This window comes from Sabethes cyaneus, chromosome 3 (assembly GCF_943734655.1).
Source record: "Sabethes cyaneus chromosome 3, idSabCyanKW18_F2, whole genome shotgun sequence".
NCBI classification, from domain to species: domain Eukaryota; kingdom Metazoa; phylum Arthropoda; class Insecta; order Diptera; family Culicidae; genus Sabethes; species Sabethes cyaneus.
Genome location: NC_071355.1, coordinates 28597467 through 28616709, shown reverse-complemented (window position 1 = coordinate 28616709; position 19243 = coordinate 28597467). Strand labels below are relative to the sequence as shown.

At 42.9% G+C, this 19243-nt stretch overlaps 2 protein-coding genes across 8 annotated transcripts in view; one reads left to right on the top strand and one right to left on the bottom strand.

Annotated features, from left to right (window-relative positions):
- The window catches only part of LOC128744541 (spectrin beta chain, non-erythrocytic 1), a 232040-nt gene extending 225946 nt beyond the window's left edge, over positions 1 to 6094 (top strand). For all 7 annotated transcript variants that reach the window (XM_053841617.1, XM_053841618.1, XM_053841619.1 and 4 more), the window contains one exon: positions 5158 to 6094. In XM_053841617.1, the coding sequence (XP_053697592.1) occupies positions 5158 to 5456 (299 nt within the window). In that variant the 3' untranslated portion in view covers positions 5457 to 6094. The remainder of the gene's footprint in view (positions 1 to 5157) is intronic.
- Positions 6095 to 15090: 8996 nt separating this feature from the next.
- Positions 15091 to 15946, bottom strand: LOC128743320 (nucleolar protein 16). The gene is made up of 2 exons (XM_053839874.1): positions 15726 to 15946; positions 15091 to 15664 (listed from the first exon to the last, which is right to left on the bottom strand). The coding sequence occupies exons 1-2, from the start codon at positions 15827 to 15829 to the stop codon at positions 15127 to 15129; spliced, it is 642 nt and encodes a 213-aa protein (XP_053695849.1). The 5' UTR covers positions 15830 to 15946; the 3' UTR covers positions 15091 to 15126.
- Positions 15947 to 19243: the final 3297 nt, after the last annotated feature.

The window sequence follows — 19243 nt, the reverse complement described above, 5'->3', positions numbered from 1 at the left end:
CCGGTCCGGCTACCGGTCACCGTCCGAGCAAACTCCATTTAAAAATGATTGGTTGGCTGCGGATTCGAAAGCGAAACCGCTGAACATCTGCTCTGCGAAGAGGTATGAATTGATAGTGACGAACACTTCCATCAATAGTATTTTATTGGCAACAAATATCTAGACAAAAGAAGAAGTAAACCACAGTAGATCAAAATAATGGTCGCAATGATGCTAACATTCCGACAAAAACAAAATCTAGCAATTTTGAACATAAAGTTCAGGCCACGATTTGCTGGACCATTGCAGAAATATGTGGCTGTAGAGTCAGTTTTTCATCAAGAATGACCTCTAGGTCTTTCACCTGTTCAACTCGAGCGAGGTTAATCTCCAGGACGTTGTAGTCAAACAATATAGCGTTTCTAGTGCGATCGATGGTAACCGATGAAAAAACATTTGTTGATATTCAACGCTAACAGATTTGTCGCACACCAAGAAATATCCAAAAGATTCGATCCAAAATCCAAATTCTAGAATTCTCAGCATGTATTTATTCTCTGACCTTTCCACATCCTTCCTTCATGCTAAATTCTGTATTTAGCAACAACGGAGGAACATGATTGGCGAGTACTAAGGAGAAATACATACACACCTGTCGTGAACCGAAGCGACTGGCTTGCGTTCATCCGTCCGTGCTCTTACAGCTGCTAACCAGTAAGCGGAAGGATCCGCGCCGCTGGTGGGTATCAGCCACCTTTTACTGCGGCGCTTCCGAACCCTTCGGTGTTGCTACCGGTTGTCCTTGCTGCTGCTAGTGGATTTCCGCTCCTGTTGCTGCGGCAGTACCTTTCAGTCCAAAAGGCGTCCATCTGCCCAGCCATCAGTTTAGCCACCGATTCTCCTTTCTGCCACTGCTGCTCCATGGTCCAAGGTGGGATGATCCTCCAGTTGTTGCCTCTCCAAAGTTCGTCACAAGAATGAGGATTCATCGTTCGTTCGTTTTTTATTTGTTAACGGAGACTTTAAATCTTGAGATTCATTCGTCTCCGCGAGGATTCATATGGATGACGTCCGTTTATATAGCATCGCTCGGCAGCTGACGCGCCGTTGCCATATTGGATTACAATACGTTGCATTGACAATGTTGTCAGAGCAGACCGAAGTGAATCGCTTTATTATTATTTTTGTTCATGATGTTTATTCATCATTAATTATTATTATTATTCTTATCTCCCACAACACCCTCCCTTAGTGCTGAACTATGCTTAACCGATCATGAAACCACTAGTCAAAGCTGGTTATAAGAATGGTTCTGGTTCGGAATACAGAAAAAAAACACCTAAACGATATCACAATAGATCAAAATACTGGTCGCAATGATAATGTTCATGCAGAAAAAAGTTCTCACAATCCTCGCTACATCTAATCACTAGAAATATTTGCAAATCGTCGGCAAAAAACAGCCTAGCTCTTCGGAATCAGGCACTACTTTAAGGGACGCCGGACGTGTTTGCTGAAACAGTGGCTTGATTTATTACAGTGGATTGAAATTGCGTTTGTCTTAGCTGTATTTGTACAGGATGTGATTTCATGAGCGTTTAAAGGTTCGTGTAAATCGTAACTTTGACTGGAAGTTTTGCTCGGAAGTAGGCATGAAAGCAAAGCAAAGCCTAGGTGCTACATTCCGTTATCGAAACTTGACCTTCTGTTTTCATACGACAGACTTCGCAGCCAGCTGTTAGAGTGCAGGCCAATTGCAGGGCCAGTTGATACGATCCTATTGACTCTAGCAGCCTCTCCCAGTCGAGATTCGAACATACGATGACTGGCTTATTAGGCCAGCGTCATACTTCAAAGCCAACTGGGAGGCCTATTGAGGATTCGAGCTTGATATTGGACATTAAATTAGACTTGAATATGGACATGAACATGAAATTAGACACGAAGTTTTACCACAGAGAACAGATTAACAGGCTCGAAGAAAGTACCGTCAAACGGGGTAACTTGCAACAGTTCTCAACTATTAGTGCAAGTAAAAACTTATCTGTGAACTTATCTGTATCTGTTCCTTAAATACAAAGTTATTAGGTCTAGGATAGAACAATTTCACATATTGAGAAAAAATATGCGATCAATATTGGCTGTTGGAGAATTTTTTAACTAATTTGTTACTACTTTACTAGTAACCCCTTAAACGGGGTAACTTGCAACAAGCAATATTTTTTGGAAATTGAACGAATTCAATGATTTGTATGAGTTTCTTTTGACTTGAATATGTAAATGATAATCCGACTTGCGATTTTTAATGCTTTTGCTATGAATATACGCAAAAACGTCCTATGTCACGTTGGTGAAAGTAATTTATGAACCCCGTAACGGAAAATTACGAATTAAACTTTTTATATTATTCATGTAGTTGATATTCCTTGTCTGGATCCGATAGAACTGCCTTCTTCAAGGACCATTCACATATTACGTAACGCACTTAGGGGAGCGGAAGTTGTGTAACAACTCATTACACGTCGTATATCCACTATGCAAAATCGCGTTTTGAAGTGGAGTGGGGCAATTAAATCATCGATATCTTGATTACATAATGTATGACTGTTAATTACGTTACGAGTGATCGTAATTAGACACTGTCATATCGCTGGTCGATTTCTCTCAGTAAGGATATTTTCTTTTTAGCCTCTTCTATGGCCATTTTCGGTATATCCAGAGAAAAACTGGCATATTTCCGACTTACCGAAAGTATCTTACACTCTTCAGTTGTGCTTTAGTATTGCTTGATGCAAAATAAATTGTTATTTGCCTCGTGAAGTTAACGGAACACAGATTTTTATATCTACCAGCTGTTGCAAGTTACCCCGTTTAAGTGCTCGTTTTACGAATAATGTGGTAACAAGCAGGATAAACAAAACTAGTCATTATAAATCAATTATTTTGTTTCCTTATTGATTTTACTATAAAAAAAGTATGTTAAGCTTCTTTTATTTGAAGTGCTTGTGGGCGACACAAACGTTTTACAGACGAAAAATTGACGATGAATTTGACGTCATCTTATGCGATTTTTTACAAACCACCAAAACAGCTAAAAATCAACATAATATTATCCAAGGCTTCTTAAATCTGCTAACAACAAGATTCAGTATATCAGTCACTGATAACAACAGATAACAAATTTAAGTAACAGATCAAAAAGTACAATAAATTGGATAGTTTGCCAAACGCATAAAAAATATGCATGCACCTTTACCAATATTACATTGTGCTGGAGTTACATAGTATAGCGATGGCAGCGATATCAAGTTTTACTTTAAACTAGGATTGACATATTTCGTCTTACACGTTCAACTTTTTTTGTTTATCGTTTTCTCTTTTCTAGTCCCGTTTTTCCACTTTTTGTTCCGTCCTTTCTTCTTTTCTGTACCGTTTTCTTGTTATTTGCTCTCACTTTTCTTCCATTTCCTTTTGTTTTTCTTCTTTTTCTTTTCTTTCTGTCCCGTGTGTTCTGCTTTTTGTTGTTTTTTGCAATTTTCTTTCGTGTTTTCTGTATTTTATCTTTCTATTTTCCTGTTTTCGTTTTTGTGTCTTTCTATCTCTTGTCTACTTTTCTTCTTTTTGTTTTCATTTTTTCTCTTTTTATGCCCAATTTTTTCTTTTATTCTGTCTCGCTTATACTTTTTTTGCTCTCTCTATTGCTCTCCGGTTTCACTTTTTGTCTCTCGTTTTTCGTCTTTTTCTCTACAGTTTAATTTTTTTTCTTTGACCCTTTTTTCTGTTTTTCTTACGTTATTTTTCTGTCTAATTTACCCTTCCCATTCCTATTTTGTTCCATCCTTCTTCTTTTATATTCCGTTTAATCTCTTTTTCCCGTTTTCCTCGCCTCCTTTATCGGTTTTTTTCTCTCTAGCTATCTTCTTTTCCCTTTTAGTTTTTTATTCCGTTTCCATTTCTTGTCTGGATTTTTCTCTTGCTTTCCCGGTTCTGTTACGATTTTTTTCTTTTTCTGTCCAGTCTTCCTACTACTTGTTTGGTTTCCCTCCTTTTCTCTTTCGTTTTCTTTCTGTCCGCTTTTTCATCTCTCTCTCTGTTCTTTTCATGTCCAGTTCTTCGCCCCTTTCTGATTTTGATATATTTTTTTTTCTTTTCTGTTCCATTTTTCGACCTTTTTCTTCTATTTTCAGGTTTGTTCTTTTTCTTTTCCACTCTCGGTTTTTGTTTTCTGTCTGGTTAATTCTTTTTCTATATTTTGTTTTCGTCTGTTCCATTCTACATCTCACAATGTCCTACCTTTTCTCATTTCTAGTCACGTTCTGCTGCTCGTTTTATTCGGTTAGTTTTCCGTTTTCATTGTTTCTCTCTAAATTCCTCTTTTTCTTTTCTCGATTCTCAATTTTCATGGTCCCACATTTTCTCCTTTTCTTTGCCTCCTTTTTGCTCTCGTTTTTCTCCTTTTATATCCTAATTTTCTTACCCCTCTTTTGGTCGTTTTTCTTTCTTTTCTCTCATTTTTCTACTTTTCTCTACTGTTCTTCCTCTTTTTCTGTCTAGTCTTTTCTTTGTTTATCTCATTTTCCCTTTTTCAGTGGAAAGGAACACTGTAATTTTGGATTGAAAAAGAACAGACGTTATGTCGAATTCCTTGAGATTTCCTCATGATATTTGACGAGGACGTAATTCAAAATTTTGGACGTAAAAAAGTGGACTAAATTTAAAATTTGGTCTTAAAACCAAAGAACTCTAATTTCGGACGTAAAAATGTGGACGTAAAAAGAGATTCTAGTGTAATCAATTAATGAGCGAAGTCTCAAAAATGCTAGAATTTAACACGATTGAATTAGAAATTAACCTCTTTTAATACAACTGCTTTTATTGTGCTACTATCTTTACTTAAATACCGACTAAACATAAAAAAGCTTCTATTAGTAACTTAAGAATCCCAATCAAAAGTTCGCCATGAACAACTCTCAAAAGTTGAGACCTCAAAACAAACAAATCTGACCGGTTAATCAATAACATCTCATTGCATAGACTGTCTGTAGGTCTGTATGGTTCTGGGACACTACCAATCCAAAATCATTAGTACGAGCGAATAAACCACTAAAAACCAATCCTACTTATGCATGCCCCGAGCAAAGCGACACGAAACAAATCTCGATCTCATTATTCCCGCAGGTTGGGGTCAATCGCGGCACGAAACGACGCGGCCGGCTTCGCTACCGGTGGTGACAGGCAGCGGTTCGGCGGCCGGCTCAGCCGCCACACTGCCAACGACAGCCGATCTACTGCTGGGCCGTCAGCATGCCGGCCAATCGGCGGAAAGTTCGAGCGAAAGCGAAGCCAGCTTTATCAAGGGCGGTGGCAGCAGCAAAGACGGTGCCGCCAAGGACAAGAAGAGCAGCAGCGGCAGCAGTGGAGGCGGAGGCGGCGTGTTTAGAATATTTTCCAAGAAAAAGTCCAAGCATCAGAACTAGGCTGGGGGAGTCTTTGCTTGAAGGGGTGCCCTAATTTACTGATCAACCAAGATTGGTGGATTCGCTTTTGCGATGCAATTCGTAGGCAACGTAATCCGGTTGTAAAATATTACTTTTAATTAATTATTTTGTATAATTTTAAAGAGATAAGCACCAGCAGCTCGTTTGAAAACACTTGTTTATTTTTTGTTCTTCTGGAAGCCCCGTATTTTGTTTTTATTTAAGTGCAAAATGTTATTTTATCACGCGTATCCATAGCAGCTTGTATCTACAATCGAATACTGCTTTGTCTTAAAAAAAAGAATAATAAAGAAATTTAATCTTTTATCATCTAGCCAAGAGAACAGTTTATGTAGAATGGGGTTGAGTTTATAAATCGCGAATAGTTAGGAATCTTATTTATATCCCCACAGAAATGAGTTCGAAATTTTAGCGATTATGTAAAATATCAAACAAAATAATAGCTGGTTTACTGCTAGGATCAATATCCATATGCAACGTTAGTCTAGAGGAGGAAGTCATCGTCCGAGATGGTTGACCGTAAAATAGTATATACACATGTTTACTATTGTAGTACCTTAGTTTTTGTTATCGTATAGATTTTAGATAAGTAAATTTAATAAAATTTCGAATTATTCGACTGCACTTATAATTGTATGTTTCTCGCCGCTATCTTTGTAGAGCAGTGTCAGGCTCGATTCTGTTTCTTTCAAAACTGATTTTGTATGTTTATATACTTCGATTGGAGTAGTGTAACAGTGATGATATCACTCTAAATCCAAATTCGGCTTGGCCGAAGATAATTCTTGGGTTAGGGAAACCGTTTCAGTATTTAGCATCGCTGAGCCATTGCAAATCGATTACTTAAAGCATTTATCCACCGTTGTATGAACCCTTACGATGGCGGGGCACTAGCAAACACTCGTGGCCTGTGGCCGTCTCACCCTAAATCACCTATGATCCGCGGTTGAAAGCGGGGGCTTCATATAAAATGCAGCCCGTCTCACGCCAGCAGTAACCATTATGGGGTTGGACAAGACGCCACCGTGCAAAACCTTGCACGAGAACGCCTCGTATTGAGCTTCGATGAGATGGACTAGCTTATCTGGAACTGCTCTACAGGCCTAAGTGCGCTCCAGATGTTTTCGTGGTTGAGTCGGTCGAACGCCTTTTCGAAGTCAACGAACACCAGCAGAAGAGAGTCCTGGAATTCGTTGATCTGCTCCAATATAATGCGGATCGGGCAGCACGGAATCAAGCTTGCTGCCGCCGGACAGTCTCCTGGATCCGGTTGAGGATTACCTTACAGAGTACTTTGAGAGTAATACAGAGCAATGTGATGCTACGCCAGTTACCGCATTCAATTAGGTCTCCTTTTTTAGGGACTTTGACCAATTTGCCCTGCATCCAGTCCACCGGAAAAGTAGCAGTTTCTCATATATTGCTGACTGATGCATCATCTGGGCTGACAAAGATGGGTCAGCTTTGAGCATTTCGGCTGAAATACAGCCTGTCCCTGATGCTCTATTGAATTTCATACTCTTTGATGGCTGCTACAATTTCATCCAGCGATGGCGCCTCTGAGTTGACGCGATTAATTCGACGAAGACAACGAGGAACTCGGAAGAGTTGTTCAAAGTGTTCAGTCCATCGCTTAAGCTGTTCTGTACGGTCAGTCAGTAGCTGACCAGCTCTGTCCTTAACCGGCATCTTTGTATTCATCCTGGCACCACTAAGGCGGCGAGAAATATCGTACAACAAACGGATATCACCATTGGCGGCGGCGGTTTCTCCCTGTTCGTCTAGGGAGTTAGTCCAGGCTCTCTTGTCCCGCCTACAAGCACGTTTAACAGCCCTCTCCAGTTCGGCGTATAGTTGACGGGTAGCTGTCTTGGCCGATCTGGTTCGCGCTCGCTCAATGCTGGCTTTCGCCTCTGTCCGCTCGTCCATCTTCCTCCAAGTTTCATCCGAGATCCATTCCCTTCGCCCGGTGCGCGCTGGCATCACTGGTCGTGATGAAAGCGTTGTTGAAGCCGATCCGTTGCTCTTCGACGGTTCCACCAGGTGGCAACTCCGAAGCCCGGGATTCAAGTTGTTCGACAAAGGCCCTTTTCAACTCAGAATTCTCCAATCGGCGGACGTCGTAACGGCACCCAATTTTCACCTCCCGTCATTGAATACGTGCGATGCGCAAACATGTTTCAGCGACAGCAAGATGATGGTCGGATGCGATATCAACGCTGCATTTGTTGCGTACATCAAGAAGGCTCCTTCGCCATTTTCGGTTGATGCAGCTGTGGTCGATTTGGTTTTCTGTTCGGCCGTCGCGGGAAACCCACGTTCGTTGAATGTACGAAATAAATATTCATAGTACCTCAATATTAGTACCCGGTTTGTAAACGTGTCATTGCTAAATATGACCAGGAGAATACAATGACTGAAATGACTTTCAAAAGTAACCGCTGTCAGAAAAATGGTTGGTTTTGTAACGAGCGAGACACGAAAACAATCGAGGCTAAAATGCCATGCATAACGACTACATGAGCGACTACTTCCTGGCTGCACCCGATGAATGCTACGATATCATCGGCTTGACCCGCGAACTCTCTCTTGTCAGGTGTTTGGTCCCGAATTTGAAGTCTTCCGTTGTGATCGTGGGCCCGGAAACAGTCGAAAGTCAATGGGCGGCGCTGTGCTTGTTGCGGTGAACAAGAAACTGAAATCAAATGTGATTGAAAATGATCAATGGAGCAGTATTGAGCAGGTATGGGTGTGTATCGAACTCGCAAACAGCAAACTTTTTGTGTGTGGAAGTTACATTCCGCCTGATCGAGTACGCGATGATGCTCTAAGCGATGTTCACTCCCGGTCGGTTATGTCAGTAATCGATTTGGCTACCGCAACCGACGAGCTAATTGTTATCGGCGATTTCAACCTTCCAGGACTTCTGTGGCAACCATCCAGCAATAGTTTTCTTCATCCGGATCCCGATCACTCTACTGTACACATCGGAGCTTTACGGTTTCTCGGCTGTCACAGCTCTGTCACATTGCGACGAATCAACCACGTGACCAACGAGAACAATCGCAGTCTGGATCTCTGCTTCGTCAGCGTACAAGATGTTGCCCCAGTGATTTCGCTCGCTCCGTCGCCTCTGGTTAAGCTAGTAAGCACCACCTCCCACTCATCCTAGCCCTCCACGACCATCATTCTGATCAAATGAAAATCATCCCGCCTGCTTCATACGACTTTCGGAATGCTGATCACCGAAGCATTGCCGAATTCTTTGCAACTATCGACTGGATTGGTGTTCTCGACGGAAACGATGCCGACAACGCAGCATTGACTCTTTCGCACATAATTGGGCACGCAATCGATCGTCATGTAGCTAAGATAGCACATTCGCCAAACAGTAAACCTTGGTTGACCCGCGAGCTTTGTATTCTGAAGACGGAAAAAAGGGCTGCGCTTAGGACATACTCCAAGTTCCGCACCCGTTCGCTGCGTGAGAGATTGAACGCTGTATACAAACGAACCAGTCGGGAATGCTATCGACGATACCTACACAGAATTCAGCATAATCTGAAGTTGAAACCGAAAACTTTCTGGAAGTATGTTAGCGATCAGCGTAAAGAATCGGGCCTTCCCTCAACCATGACCCTGAATGGTGAGGTTGCTCCGGATCCTCAGTAGATCAGTCAACAATTTGCTGATAAATTCGGGCGAACGTTTTGCAATGAAGTGATCCCAGACGTGGGTATGAAATGGAGAGAGTTACCTGGAAGGAGCGTCAAACATAGCTCTGGCTCTCTCAAGCTCCCACCTGGCGCCTCCACGCAGATCTAAGTCAAATGATGACGGTCGATGGCCTTACCCGGAAATGCTTCATGTACTTACTGAAGCAGCTAAGCTAGGAGGTGCGAACTAGAGCGCCTGTTCTCCAGGTGAGGGGCGGCTCACACAGCGTCTGTCTCGTAACGGGCGGCTGAATATGAAATGCTGTATCCCGCAAGCTATACCTAAGATGGCAGACCCATCAGCGGGATGTAGGTATCGCGACCCCGGTGAGGTAGTATACCGAAAACTCAATTACCACGAACAACGAACAAAGGAATTCAGGACGGAACAATCGGTATAGGACACGGCAAGGGACAAGGAAACGATTAAGGGATAACGATTGGAAACTTGGTACCTGGAATGTCCGAACTCTCCATGAACCGGCACGGGCTGGCTTGCTTGCTCGAGAGCTGCATCAACTCGGAGTGGAGATCGCTGCTATTCAGGAAGTTCGGTGGCCAAATTCCGGAGAAAGGGAGTTCCGTGCAGTAGACCCTATTGCAGGCACTTCTTTTAAGTACCACATCTACTACAGTGGCGGTAAGAAAGCTGAACATGGAGTCGGTTTCGTAGTGTTGGGAAAACAAAAGCAACGAGTTATCCGGTGGAGGCCCGTAGATGACCGTATATGCGTGTTGAGGATTAAGGGCAAATTCTTCAACTATAGCCTAATCAACTTATACGCACCGACAAATGATAAATCCGATGATGCTAAAGACGAGTTTTACGACAAGCTTGAGAGGACCTATGGAGAGTGCCCAAAACACGACGTGAAAATCATCATCGGAGATGCAAACGCGCAGATCGGGAGGGAGGAATTCTTCCGTCCAGTTATTGGAAGACATAGCCTGCATCTGTCGACCAATGATAACGGTCTGAGGCTCATAAATTTTGCCGCGGCCAGAGGGATGGCCATCTGTAGCACCTACTTTCCACGTTTGAATATTCGGAAACAAACCTGGAGGCATCCAAATGGAGACTCTAGCTCTCAGATCGATCATGTCTTGATTGACGGTCGACACTTTTCGGATGTTATCGATGTACGGTCTTTTCGTGGACCAAATATCGACTCTGACCACTATCTCGTAGTGAGTAAGATTCGCGCAAGGCTGTCGAACACGGCGAAAGCTCGCACTGAAAGGACGCTGCGTTTCAACATCCAGCGGTTAACGGCAGATGGCGTTGCAGTGGAGTACGCCAGGAAGCTTGACCAGCGAATCGCAGAACAGCAGGTAGAAGAAGAAGATATAAATGGGCTGTGGAGGAACATCCATGGTGCCATCCAAACAACAGCGAGAGAGGTGGTAGGCACGACGCGTGGAAGACAGCGTAACAGCTGGTTTGATGCCGAATGCCAGAGAGTGACAGACGAAAAGAACCAGGCCAGGAGTCGCATGCTCACTGCGGCAACGCGTCAAAACAGAGAGAGATACAGAGAGACTAGAGCTGCGGAAAAAAGAATTCATCGTCTAAAGAAACGCGAGTACGAGGAGCACGTGCTTGCCGGCGCAGAGGAGCGATACGCCAGCAACGACACACGGAGTTTCTATAAAACGGTGAGAAGCAGGAATTTTGCCATGCCTGTGATGTGCAATGATAGTGCTGGCAACCTGCTTACCGACAAAACGGCGGTAGCAGCCAGGTGGAAGGAGCACTTCCAGACACTATTGAATGGAGAGGTAAATGAGGAGATCAGCAGGGACAGGATAGAAATTGTAAGCGATGGTCAAGCTGTGGAGCCACCAACACAGGAAGAGGTTAAGAAGGCAATCAGTGAGCTGAAAAACGGTAAGGCTGCTGGGAAGGACGGTATCCCGGCTGAACTTCTAAAAGCGGGGAGCGAGCGGCTGTACGAAGCAATCCACCGGATCATTGTCAGGATCTGGGAGGAAGAACAAATGCCGGAGGAGTGGTTGGATGGCCTCATTTGCCCAATTTTCAAAAAGGGACATCGAATGGAGTGTAAAAACTATCGAGGAATTACATTGCTCAATTCTGCCTACAAGGTGCTTTCCCGTATCCTGTTCTGCAGACTGAGACCGTTAGCGGAGTCCTTCGTCGGCGAGTACCAAGCGGGTTTTCGTGAGGGTCGCTCCACGACGGATCAGATGTTTACCCTGCGCCAGTTGCTAGACAAGTTCCGGGAGTACAACTTGCAGACACACCATCTGTTTGTGGATTTTAAAGCGGCGTACGATTCAGTTAAACGAAATGAGCTGTGGCAGATAATGCTAGAACATGGTTTTCCGACGAAACTAGTTACGCTGATTCGTGCGACGCTGGATGGATCCAAATCATGCGTTAGAATAGCGGGTGAGACCTCAGCTGCTTTCGTGACGTTGGATGGACTGAAGCAAGGGGACGCACTCTCTAACCTGCTATTCAACATTGCCTTGGAAGGTGCTTTACGAAGAGCAAACGTGGAAAGGAATGGAACTATCATCACGAAATCTCACATGCTTCTTGGTTTTGCGGATGACGTCGATATCATCGGAATCAACCGTAGAGCAGTAGAAGAGGCCTTTAGGCCCTTTAAAAGGGAAGCAGCGAGATTGGGACTTACCATTAATACCGCCAAAACGAAGTACATGGTTGCTGGTAGGGAACGTGGGAGCTCAAGTGGTGTTGGTGCCGAGGTGGAGTTAGATGGGGAACGATATGAAGTAGTGGAGGAATTTATATACCTTGGTACACTCGTGACATGTGACAACGATGTAAGCCGCGAAGTGAAACGACGAGTTGCAGCCGCGAATCGGGCTTTCTACGGATTACGTAGCCAGCTGAAGTCCCGTAGTTTGCAAATTCGCACAAAACTGGCGCTCTACAGAACACTAATCCTCCCGGTGGCCCTTTACGGACACGAATCATGGACGCTAAAGGAAGCTGATCGGCGAGTGCTTGGGGTTTTTGAGCGTAAAATTCTGCGATCTATACTTGGTGGCAAAATGGAAAATGGAGTGTGGCGCAGACGCATGAATCACGAGCTGTACCAAGTATACAAATATGCTGATATAGTGAAGGTAGTGCAATGTGGCAGGCTGCGGTGGGCTGGACACGTGGCCAGAATGCCCGATGAAAGAGTAGCCAAAACTATTTTCAGCAGAGAACCAGGAAGAGGCCGTAGACTCCGAGGCAGACCCCGCACCCGGTGGGTGTGTGCTGTCGAAGACGATGCACGTTCAGCTGGTGTTCGTGGGGATTGGAGAACGGCAGCCCAGGACCGACGGTACTGGAGGACTATAATTCGTTCGGCGCAGGATCGGTAACGGACCGTTGCCACTAAAGTAAAGTAAAGTAAGATCCCAGACGACCAAGCTAATCAGGCTGCCAACAAGGTTCCGCTAATGACTGCGAATACGCTGGGTACTCTTAACATCGACGAAACAATGATCTCTAGAGCCGCCTCAACGTTAAAATCTTCGACTAGAGGAATCTCATCATTATGTGCCATTTCGAAGTTATTCGAGCTTCTTATCATGACTCCGCTGCTGTCACACTGCAAACAATGCCTAAGTGATGATCAACATGGATTCATAGCTGGCAGATCAACCACTACAAATCTTATGTGTCTCACATCATATATTGCGGAAAGCTTAGCGGATCGTGCTCAAACGGACGTCATCTATACTGATTTATCTGCGGCGTTCGACAAAACCAATCATGCTATTGCAATTGCCAAATTGGAAAGACTCGGTATCAGCGGAAGTGTGCGTTGGTTCAATTCCTATCTCGTAGGTCGTAAACTGATTGTGACGGTTGAAGGTTTTCAATCTAATGCGTTTTCGGCCTCGCCTGGAATCCCACAAGGCAGTCATTTGGGACCGTTTTCGGGTACTTTTTCATTTCGACGTATTTGCAAATGAGAGATTGTCTTCGTGTCTCCTCTCTTCCGCTTTTTACGGCGATACTAATGTATTGAAAAGAAAATTTTCAAAACATTTGGCTAGCTAGTGACTCCGGCAACCGATTCATGCAAAGCTGATGTGTCAAAATGCATTAGTATCGCCATAAACAGCGGAAGAGAGGAGACACGAAGAAAATCTCTCATTTGCAGATACGTCGAAATGAAAAAGTACCCGAGCGTTAATCTTCCTGCTATACTTCAATGATGTCAACCACGTTCTTGAAGGCCCTCGTTTACCCTACGCCGATGATTTGAAGATTTACTTGAGGATTCGCTCCAATGTCGATGCAATCCGTCTTCAACGAGAGCTTGATACCTTTATTGATTGGTGTAACTGCATGCTCGTGAATCCTGAAAAATACTCCATTATTTCTTTCGCCCGAATCCGTCAGCCAGTAATTTTCAACTACAAGCTCGTTGGTACTGAAATTCAACGTGTCGACCAAGTGAAGAATCTCGGCATTATCTTGGACAGTCAGTTATCGTTTAGGCGACACATTTCCTACATTGTGGACAGAGCATCCAGAACTCTAGGATCCGTCTTCCGCATCGCTAAAGGCTTCACCAACGTGTAGTGTCTTAAGGCATACTGCTCACTCATCCGTTCGACTCTCGAATACGGTTCCATCGTCTGGCATCCGTATAATCAAAACGGAATTGCTAGGAATGAGTTGATTCAACGCCGCTTCTTACGTTTTGCGCTCCGTCATCTACCTTGGCGAGATCCGTTCCGATTGCCGAGTTACGAGAGACGATGCCGGTTGATCCATTTGGAGACACTTCAGGTGCGAAGGAACGTCGCAAGAGCTTTGTTTGCTGCTGATATGTTGCAGGGAAGAATCGATTGTCCTGCTATTTTGGGTACGATTAATCTGAATGTACGTTCCAGGACCAGGACACTGCGGAATGATTCAATGCTGCGAGTCGAAGGCACAGTTATTGAACGTATTTCGCAAATTAGGGACTTGGGTGTTATCTTAGATTCGCTGTTAACATGCAAGCATCATATTATCTTGTATGTTGTCGACATCAATCTGCCACGACGCATGACCAATACTACTCGGAAGATTCGCTTGCTTTTTTCAGGAGTGGTGAACCCCAAAGAATATATATTTATTTTAAGATCTATTTTTATACGTTTGATAGCATTTTACTATTGATTTGACTTGACTATTTATATGTTAACGTGACAATCCTTGGGGCTAAATCGAGCCAATAAACAATATAGCGCCCTACACGCTTGATAGTCAAACTGTTGTCGGTTAAAGTAGACTTTCGGGATAATGACTTCTGGTAGACTTTCTGTGGAAGGGGTCATTCTGGGAAATGGTATGCAATACGTTCCTATTTCTATCCTATTTGAAGACCAACAATTCAATAATGCTGAAGTAATCTGAACAAATTGAGTGAGGGTTCATTTTTGCACCCTTATCCGGATTGTCTTCCCGTACTGACCAGTTTTAAACACATTTTCTCATATTATTCTAATGCCGTCTAGTGGTAAACTTTGTCCATCAACCGAATGGCCTTGATCTGCTTCAACTTTCATAAAGATAATAGGACTTATTCTGCACGGCGAGTGAAGTGATAATATTTTAATTAGGCGCCGTTAATGGAGACAAATCTCGCATCGAATGACGTGAGAATTTTCCAGAGAAACTTTTTGTGGCAGGATTGGTTTCACTTTCATCGGTGGTCATTTCGCCTCGTAACGGTAACGGTAGCTCGCCTCGTATACAGGGATACCACGATATAAGACAACCTCGATTTAAGACAAATTGCTTTGACATAGTTGGTAACGGCAGCTGGTTGAAATTCGATAACAGGAACTCATATTCTAGCATAATAAGGACTTTCCCTAAAATCAGTACAACCATTGTTTGCAGCATCGCAAATAGTATATTAAAAAAATTAACAATCCCCTCTCACTCAACATTCCTCATCGTCGGTACAGTACTCCTTCCACCGGGCATCATTCGGATCACCCATATCGCAGTCGAGCCAACCTTTCCGCTCCAGGTAGGGTGTACACTGCTCGGGGATGGACAGGAATTTGCGCACCTTCTGGCGCAGCTGACGCCACGTCTCCTGGTCGTAGTTCCTCCTGTCGCGTGACATTGCCCGATAGTTGAAACCGTGAGCATCGATAAACTCCGTTATGTACTGCACTTGACCCTTCGGCAGTCGGAAGCGACTTTCCACGTACTCGTTAGCATCCTTCTCCAGCTGCTGGCGGACGGCCACCTTTGCCGGCTTGCGTGTTTTCGCTTTCGTTTTACTGGGTCTCGGAGCATCATCATCCGAGTTGTCTTCCTCCAGAAATCCGTTTACGTATCTGGTCAAATGAAGACGTTCCTGTTTGGCATTCGGAACCGGAAGAGCTTTATTTACGTCGAATGCCAGGCCCATTTGACGGATGTTAGTGGAAAGTTTTTGTGTTTTATCAAGGGCTTTGCTGATTTCCTTGCTGGAAAAGTTTAAAGCTATAACATCTCGCACTAAACTAGAAATAAATAATGTAAACTCACCATTTTATAACGCCGGTGTTGCGAATCTTCTTGTTGAGCCTTTTACGGTTTCTGTTGTAATTGTACTTTTGATTTTTCCTCGTTTTCCGTAACCGTTTAACCATTCTGAAGTGCTAACAGCGAACTTAACAGTAGAAGAATAGTTTTCAAAATTAACTAATCCGTAATCCGACGATTTTGGCTAAATAAAACAGGTCGATTTACCTGTACTCTGTACAGAGTACACGTGCTAGAAAATGAAAACAACCCAACGAACAGAGCTGCCAGTTATATCTGCAAAATTATGCGATTCGCCAGACAAGTTCAAACAGTTCAAAAAGCTTAACAGTCAGCCCGGTGTCACCAATACACTCTCACCAACAGTAAAGAAGATTTCATTTAATGATCTATCATCACAGATTATCATGCATTTTGTGTAAATATTAGAAAATTTATAGAAAATTATAAATTAACCACAGATATCTATGTTGAATTGTAATTCTAGATGTTTGCATTCGTATTGCAAAAGACTGCTCTGCAAGGACAATTTTGCATATCTGGTATCCCTGCTAGGAAAGATGTTTACAAGCCTGACAGTTCATTTCTTGCATAAATCAACAAAAGGGCATATGCGTAAATTCACACTTTCGACTCATGGGCAGCTGGTGGTGGTGTTTAGAACTAACCTATGATAGAGTTTGTTTGTAGAAAAAAAAATCACTAAATATTTTTAAATTTTCGGTGGAAATTATGAGAAAATTGTGTACGAGTTTGGTCACTGCTGCCATTTTGTTAAAAAATCTGGATTTTGCCGGATTTTCGATTAAGCACTATATAGAGTAATTCCTCGTGAAATAGGTAATTTCTAATCTAATCTAATCTCACACTAACGCGGCCAATTCTTGAAAGCATCCTGGAAAATGAGGATTACTTGACTCTATTATTTTTCTAGTCAACGGCCAGGCCAACTGCGCAGCATGTACCGCAGAGAGAATTTCAAGGAATCAATTGGAACCAGAAATAATATGCCGTATGAATAATACAGTTTGCTTTGCCGTGTAAATCTTATGGGAGAGTTTGCTCTAACTCTGTTATGCATACAGCCTAATACCTAACTCCATTAAATTCCATAAAATCAATGAGAAGGAAGAAAGCGTGGACCTCCCGTACCAAACGTTTCCCATATAGAAAATGATTTATTTACAGTTGTTGGGAGTCCGGACCCTCGAGAACAACTAATGGCATTTAAACCTGAAGCCAGGCTGTAATTGACCGAGAATATAGCGCCTTATTCGGCTCTCTGACACTAGATAAGTCTACCAAAAATATTAGTATAAATAATATTACACTTGAAAATAAAGTCGTGTGGTTCAATGGTTGCCTACAGTTGTAAAGTTAGGAACTGCAAACCACATGACCCCGCACCTCCTGGCTTGGCTACCCAAGTAACAATTATAGGCTGCTCAAACTCGTTTATAGCTGGTTTTATTCATTCTGTGGCTGAACTATGGTTTAGTTTTAGAATTAAAAAGCTTTTTTCAGCTCTTAAACATCTAAATCTGCTGATTTATTAAGCTTCGGGGCTTGTTAATAGCTACTTTCGAAGCTGCAATGAAGCTTATGAGAGGCTTTTGGGCGTTTTTAAATAGCCATTTTTAGAACGTATAGCTATTTTTAGAACGAGAAATAGTTTTGCAATGCTTTTTCAGCCGCTTAATCAACGCTTAATCAGAAAATGGAACGCGTCATATTTATTTTGCTATGGCGTCGTATGCTATATTTTTAATTTAGAATAACTTTAATTCGTGTATGCAAGCTAATTAAAAATGCATGTCGTCTTCTTTCGGGAATTGAACCGCTATCTTCTGATCCATCAGCATTGATTGAAGCAATAGATAATACCGATAACTGGCATATATTTTTGCTGCCAACCGAATTGCGAAATTCTATGATTTGACAGTATGTGTGCTGTGAGCCGAATGAAAGCTTGGTATTAGTTTGCCACTTTAAGCCACACAAAGCCACTTTAACACCCTTAAGCAGCTTTAAAGTAGTTTGAAAACTATGAGCCTAATGAAAGCCTCCACTGGTTTATAAAGCCACTTTAACACCTGTAAACAGTCGTAAAACAGTTTGATGTTTATGGCAGTTTAGAAGCGGATTGTTTAGCAGAAAAATCAGCTATTAACAAGCTTTGGAGGAAAGCTGGTTTGAAAAAATTAAAGTAGCTTAAACATCGCTTGTTGAAACACTATTTAAGTGCTTTCCTTTATGCAGCTTTGATCGCGTCTTAAACCAACTCGTAAACAGGAATTGAGCTTGCAATTCAACTAACGTTGTTACTCGGGATAGGTTTGATATGCAGTAGGCGTTAAAGGGCTTTTTATTAAAATGACCAATCGCTTATTCAGCTAGTATAGCGCAATTAATGAGAATATTGACGGGTTGTTGAGAGGTTGAAGATGCGCCTAATTTGCTTGTGACACTATTATGTGAAGCAGCTGATTTACAGCGTGTTGGCTGCTTAAACACTCATAGAGTACGGAGACCTATGCTTAGATTTATTCAGCGTCTGCCACCTGCATTCATTGTTAAATCAGTTGTAACCAAATAAGTATCATTCTATTTCAGCTTCGGTGTTGGTTGGGTACTCGATTATACAAATCTTAGGACTTAGGCCTAGACTTATGTTGAGCGCTTTTTCCTAGTTGCTTTCATACCCAAAATTAGCATGATTTGGGAAGTTAGAGCGGCTGTAAACGGAATATCTCTTAATTCAGTACTGCTGGCTGATGGGTTCGAACCCTGGCATTCTAGGCAGCTTTCGACAAATTAAGATTGCCGTCTCCGCGAACATCAAGGAACCATTCGCCCAAGTGTACATACGCAAAGAGGATCGCCACTCGCAACGGTTCCGCAGGTGCAGTGAACCATCTAATGTTCTGGACTTTTATCTCATGGATGGATGTAATGACTTTCGGTTCAATATGCTCTCCTACGTCGGTGCAATTCATTAAAAATAAAAATACCGAAGAATTCAGAGAGCTGTACCACCGAGCCGTCGAAGGAATTGTGCAAAACCACCATGTGGACAACTTCTTGAAGAGTTATGAATCGGTGGATGAAGCCAGAGAGGATAAACAGTTGGCAGCAGATAATTCGAAGGACTGTGAGCGCGTGCTTGGACTTTAATGTTTGACAGGCCTGAGTTTCTTAACGGCGATAATGCAAAAAATGGCAGTTTGATAGCAACGAGCAGCAACACAGCAACAGCAACGAACTTCCCATTAAGAGACAGATGACAATATGCCTGATGTCACTTTTCGACCCTCTAGGTGCTTTGTACCTTTTTATAGTACACGGAAAGATTTTGCAGCAGGACCTGTGGAGAGCTGGAATCTAATGGGTTGAGAAAATGGGCGATGATCTGCACCGAAGGTGGAGAAATTGGACGAATTTGTTCGCGGACGTCCGTACTTCCCGGAAGCTGCAAAGTGACCTTTACCGACAGCTACAATTACACATCTTCGTTGACGCAA

What these genes read in the sequence shown, in the direction of transcription:
- LOC128743320 (XM_053839874.1), bottom strand. Translation starts at nt 15,829, where the DNA reads ATGGTTAAACGGTTACGGAAAACGAGGAAAAATCAAAAGTACAATTAC. An exon ending in AACACCGGCGTTATAAAATG is followed by an intron (nt 15,665 to 15,725) that starts GTGAGTTTACAT and finishes AAACTTTTCCAG; the next exon opens with CAAGGAAATCAGCAAAGCCC.